The sequence below is a fragment of the Orycteropus afer genome, unplaced genomic scaffold, assembly GCF_000298275.1.
Source record: "Orycteropus afer afer isolate SDZICR_OR568_19922 unplaced genomic scaffold, OryAfe1.0 scaffold00208, whole genome shotgun sequence".
Taxonomy (NCBI): domain Eukaryota; kingdom Metazoa; phylum Chordata; class Mammalia; order Tubulidentata; family Orycteropodidae; genus Orycteropus; species Orycteropus afer.
Window position 1 is genome coordinate 5,665,080 of NW_006921795.1, and position 5,551 is coordinate 5,670,630.

The 5,551-nt window shown below is 43.9% G+C and overlaps 2 protein-coding genes across 2 annotated transcripts in view; both read right to left on the bottom strand.

Annotated features, from left to right (window-relative positions):
• The window catches only part of KAT14 (lysine acetyltransferase 14), an 83,863-nt gene extending 83,378 nt beyond the window's left edge, over window positions 1-485 (bottom strand). Inside the window, exon 1 of the mRNA XM_007948211.1 lies at window positions 227-485. Within this exon, the coding sequence (XP_007946402.1) occupies window positions 227-485 (259 nt within the window). The remainder of the gene's footprint in view (window positions 1-226) is intronic.
• A 284-nt stretch (window positions 486-769) lies between these two features.
• LOC103203245 (protein PET117 homolog, mitochondrial) lies at window positions 770-4,421 on the bottom strand. The gene is made up of 2 exons (XM_007948212.1): window positions 4,326-4,421; window positions 770-919 (listed from the first exon to the last, which is right to left on the bottom strand). The coding sequence occupies exons 1-2, from the start codon at window positions 4,419-4,421 to the stop codon at window positions 770-772; spliced, it is 246 nt and encodes an 81-aa protein (XP_007946403.1).
• Window positions 4,422-5,551: the final 1,130 nt, after the last annotated feature.

The window sequence follows — 5,551 nt, forward strand, 5'->3', positions numbered from 1 at the left end:
TCAAACCCACCAGCCACTCCTTGGAAGGAAGGTTGGGCAATCCTACTTCCATAGTGATACTGCCTCGGAAACCCAAGGAGGGGTTGCTATGAGTCAGGGCTGACTCGACGGCAAACAACAACACAAATATGTCTATGTTTTATATAAATTTATGGTTGGTCAACTAAATAATAAATAAAACTTCACATAGCAATCGACAAATCAAAGGAATCGAGAAGTTCCTTACTGGCTGGAATCCACTTTTGGCACTTGTCACAGAAGTAGGACAGCTGCTCCTCCATCCAGGACACGTCTCCTTCATCACTGTTGAGGGAATCCCCACTCTGATCATGAGATAAGTCCACGGATGCCTGGTCCTCCGACTCTACAATCAGGAGTGTCTCCCCTTCCACTTCACCCTCCTCCAGCCCTTCCGAGGTAGATGTTCTTGTGGCTTCATCATCATGTCGACTTATCAAACTACCCAGGTGGATATTACTATCCATCCCTTCTCACTGGTTCAGAAGTGCTTTTCAGTAACAGTCCCAAGCTCTGGACACTGAGGGGCTTGTACCAGAATCACACAAGCAGAAACTCTTTAGTAGTCCCACAGACATAAGGGACTTTTAAAGCAGTAATTTAGAATGTATGATCCACTGGTCTTTATTTGATCAAGTTTAAAAGGGTAGCAACCAAAAAATAGTTAAAGATGCCACTTAGCTATTCACCTTCTGAACAAAACACACACTCAACATCCTCTGTCCCATTAATATTTCATATTCATTTCAAGTCATGTTTTTTGAGATCCTTTTGTCAATAACATCTTCTCGCTTTCCGCTTCAAGTTGCTCAGTCAAAACAATCTGTTCTCCCAAAAGACGGATGTTTTCTTTTTTCCGTTTTTGCCTTTCAATATCTCTGATCACTCCATCACGAAGTCTCTGAAAACGTCAAAAAGATTTCAGTAATATTCTGAACAGGTGGTTTCCATCTCTGTGCCATTTCAATCCAAGTAACAGTGTTACCAAAATACACTTAAAACTTTCAGATTCCAAATAATAAGAACCCAATCTAAGTTTCTATATAAATGCAAAGTTTAATTTTAAAAATTAGCAAATTAATGTGGTAATCTGCTATAACGTTATTAGTGAAACTACTTCTTACCATATTTTAAGAAATATCTGAACACATAGTACAGAAAATGGGTAACAACAAATAAGAAAAAACTGGTACTATGTTAAATTTTAAAAGGAGTTTAACTGATACTTGATGCTTTATAAACTTGGAAATTACAGTAAGAACTCTGAGAACTACTTTCCTGTTAGCAATTATTCTAGCCAGATAATAAAGATCAAGAGAAAAAAAATGGTTACTATAATCTGAATTAAGGATGCAAGAAAGTAAAGAACGTGGCTTCATCTACCGTGTAAAGAAAAAAAGTAAAAATTACTAACTAATTACACAATGGGGGTGGGGGAAGGGGGGAGACTGCTACTATCAGAGGTGCCTAAGGCATTTGACTGCTAACCAGAAGGCTGGCAGTTCAAATCCACCAGTCACTCCTTGGAAGGAAGGTTGGGCAATCTACCTCTGTAGTGATACTGCCTCGGGAACCCAAGGAGGGGTCGCTATGAGTCGGGTCTGACTTGATGGCAGTGAGTTTGTTTGTATCAGCACAGTTACCTTGCTAAGTACTGAAAAGACAGGTAGAAAATTCCAGAATATGGACCTGGCACCAAGATGAGCCTTTTAAAATCATTACTAACAACTAACACAACACACAGTATATAGATCACAAATACTCCAACAACTTTTAAATAGTGGCCTTGTGAGGTAAAACTCCTTGGTAGGAGTGGGGTCCAAGTCATGTATGCTTTGTTACATCTGTTTTAAAAAACTCAAGAAGTACCTACTTTCTGGACCTCTTCTAGGGATACAGCTGATTGCCTCACACATCCTTCCCCTTGAACACCACCTCCTCCCTTAAAAAAAAAAACCACATTTCCTTCAAATCAACTCCGACTCATGGCAACACCATGTGTGTGTGTCAAAGTACAATTGTGCTCCACAGAGTTTTCAATGCCCTTTCATAAGCAGATCTCCAGGCCTCTCTTACCTCTGGGTGGATTCAAACAGACAATCTTTTAGTTGGTAGCTTAGCATTTAAAAACATTTCTGCCACCCAGGGACCCTGTAAGGATTAAAGATGATGATTAAAGTGCTTAGTACAGTGCCTGGTATATGGTAGACAGTCAAGAAACAAAAAAGAAAAAGGAAATATAGAAAACAAGTCATTATTCTATTTCTTGCTTACTTGAACCTTCAGACACATCCATCCTGTCAATCATTTGTTCTAGACTAGAACATTGAGTTTATAACGAATGACTGGATGTAAAATAAACACAGGTTATTCTGTTAATATTCATCTCTAATTACCACATATCTCACAGGAGGGATTCTAAATATTTCCATTCTTCCACTCTCTAGCACAGTGGTTCTCAACCTTGACTGCATGTTAGAATCCCTTGGGTCACTTTTAAAACATACCTATAACAGATTCCCAACTGCAAGAGTTTATCATTTGTTAGGTCTGGGGTGGGGCCCAAACCTCGGTTATACTGTAAAAACTGCCCAGGAACATCTGATGTGTATGCAGAATCAAGTTCTAACCCATCCTTACCCCATACTCTGAAAAATCACTGACTTCATTGACCTCAAAATTACATCCAACATACGTACACCATCCTTTACTCAATATCACATATTTTTAGGATCACCATCTTTTCCTTTTTCTTCTTAGAGAAGGGAGTCCTCTGATTCTAGCCCAAAAGCTCCCCCTGATGCTCCCCGATTCTCCAAGTCTCTTCCTTGCCCTTTCATCATTAATCCCATCTCCCCTCCTCAATATTCTTACACCATCACTCCCTTCTTCTCGATTTCTACAGATTGTAATCATGGAGAACAAAGATCTCATCTCATCTCTGTAAACCTAGCATACAGCACAGTCCAATGTATGGAGCAGCCAATTCTAGAGAAGATGGTTTACTCTTGATTCATCCCTTTCATTCCTTCCATCCTTGGTAAACTATGTTCAACCCCAATAACTACCAAGGTATTATCTGAAAGTTTGCCAACGACCTACTCACTGGTCCTCATATTCAACATTTAGCGCTGTTGTGAATTATATAGATTCTGTTGTTGTTGTTGTTATGTGTCATCGAGTCGTCTCCAACTCATAACGACCACTCCTCGGGTTTCTACGGAAGTAGATTGCCCAACCTACCTTCCAAGGAGTGGCTGGTGGATTTGAACCACCAACCTTCTGGTTAGCAGTCAAGTGCCATAGGCACTATACCACCAGAGACTCTAGAGTAGCTGTATTTTCTTATTGTCCTCTTCCCAAAAAGCCTAGTTATGCATATGGCAAACAGTGATCATTAAACGTTTGCCAAACTGAATAACAAAGAAAATATCAAGTGAGAGAAAAGTCACAGATATTTTCAGAAACAAACGTGCCAAAAAGAAAATCTGGAGACTGGTATCTCTATTGCTCCCAGAATTTAGTTTCCCTAGCAACCTGGCCTTTTTTTTTTTTTTTTTTTTTTAAAAAAAAAAAAAAAAGACAACTAAAGCAACAAATTCCTTTGTTAAAGGTGGGTGCAGGGGAGCCTCCTTTTTAACACGGGATATAATCATTGCCACTTAACACATCTGCTTTAGGCCCAATCTTCGGCGGGGTGGAGTGGCCAGTAACTGGCAGAACATACTCCAAAGAAACCCTTTTCCCACCCTCTACTTTGTAGCCGGGAGCTCTTGTAGCATAGTGCCTAAGGCACTTGACTGCTAATCAGAAGGCAGGCAGTTCAAACCCACCAGCCACTCCTGGGAAGGAAGGTTGGGCAATCTACTTCCGTAGTGATACTGTCTCGGCAACCCAAGGAGGGGTCGCTATGAGTCGGGGCCCACTCGACGGCAACTTTGTAGCCACCCAAATGAGATGATGATAGGTCGGTTTCCCTGTAGGTGGACTGTGATTTGAAAACAGAACTGCTGCCCATCCAGGAGCGCGCGTTCGCAATGCCAACCAACGTTTGCACAGAGGGCTAGAGATCCCAGGTGGAGCCCGGTATCGGGGTCACCCTTGGCTTCCAAAATGCACACGGGCCACCGCGGAACCTGCAGCGAGGAGGGCGGAGGAAAGGAGTACTGGGCCGCGCCACCGCAGGAAGAAGGGCCAGGGCGAAGACAGACACAAGGAGGAGCAGGGGAATCACGCGGAGAGGCGACATGAGGCCCTGAGGTCGCTGCGGCGCACTGGCCCCAGAAGAGACAGCACGTGACACCGACCTGCTGGTCTTGTCGCTGCTTCAGATGCACTCCGGCCACAGTGGCCGCCGTTAGCAGTACCGAGAGGCCGAGCACCACCTTCGAGCTCCTGGACATCCCCACGCCAGCCGCCAAGGACTCTTCGTCCCTGAGCCCGAGGCTCCCGGGCAGCCGCCAAACGCGCGTCACCGCTCCTTTGGGCCAGGCTCGATCCCTCGAATGCAGAGCCCGGCCATCGAGTTTGTCGCCAGCCGCCTCCAGGCGCAAGCAATCGAGAGCCGAGCATGGCGAGATCCTTAATGTTTTCCGAAGGGGCCTTAGGGCAGAAGGGCCCGGCCCTCTCTTCGACCCTGCGGGCGGCTGGATCGGAACACACTACCCTGCTCCTCCCGCGGGCGACAGCACCTTGCCAGGGCGGAGGTCTCAGCCCTGAGCCGGTCTCAGTTCTAGACTTCACTCCTTAACGACTGGAATACGGGGCAAGGACAAGACTTCCACTGAGGCACCTTGCTGTCCCCGCTCCCATCCCATCGCTTCTGAACGTTGGGCTGACCCAGGCGGTTTGCTGATGGGAATGTAAAATGGTGCAGTCACTGTGGAAAACAGTGTGGCAGTTACTCAAAACGCTGGAATTATCGATATGCCCCAGCATTTGCACGCCTGAGTTTATACGCAAAAAAACTGAAAACAGGAACGCAAACAGATATACTGCACCAATTTCACGGTAGCGTTATTCACAATAGCCAAAAGGACATCCCAAATGGCCATTAACAGATGAATGAATAAAAACAAAATGTGAACTATTCAAACAATGGAATATTATGCAGCCATAAAGAGAAATGAAGTTCTGATACACGTGGATGAACCTTGCTGAGTAAAATAAGTCATACACAAAGGACAAATACTCTATTGATCCCATTTATATGAAATACCTAGAATAGGCAAATGGACAGAGACCAAAGTTTATTAGCAGTTATTAGGAGCTGGGGAGATTATTACTTAATTAGTACTGAGTTTCTGTTTGGATGATGAAAAACTTTGGGGAATGGAGAATGATAGTTGAAAAATATGGTGAATGTAATTCAATATATATATGTTGATGTAGTAATACATACATACATATGTTGTTGTTGTTATGTGCCGTCGGGTCGGACCCGACTCATACCGACCCCTCCTTGGGTTTCTGAGGGGATATCTCTATGGAAGTAGATTGCCCAGCCTTCCTTCTGGGAAGTGGCTGGTGGATA

Bases quoted from the DNA above. Each gene is read 5' to 3' on its own strand.
- LOC103203245 (XM_007948212.1), bottom strand. From the start codon at position 4,421: ATGTCCAGGAGCTCGAAGGTGGTGCTCGGCCTCTCGGTACTGCTAACG. The intron at 920-4,325 runs GTCGGTGTCACG...TGACGTTTTCAG, and splicing joins AGCAGCGACAAGACCAGCAG to AGACTTCGTGATGGAGTGAT.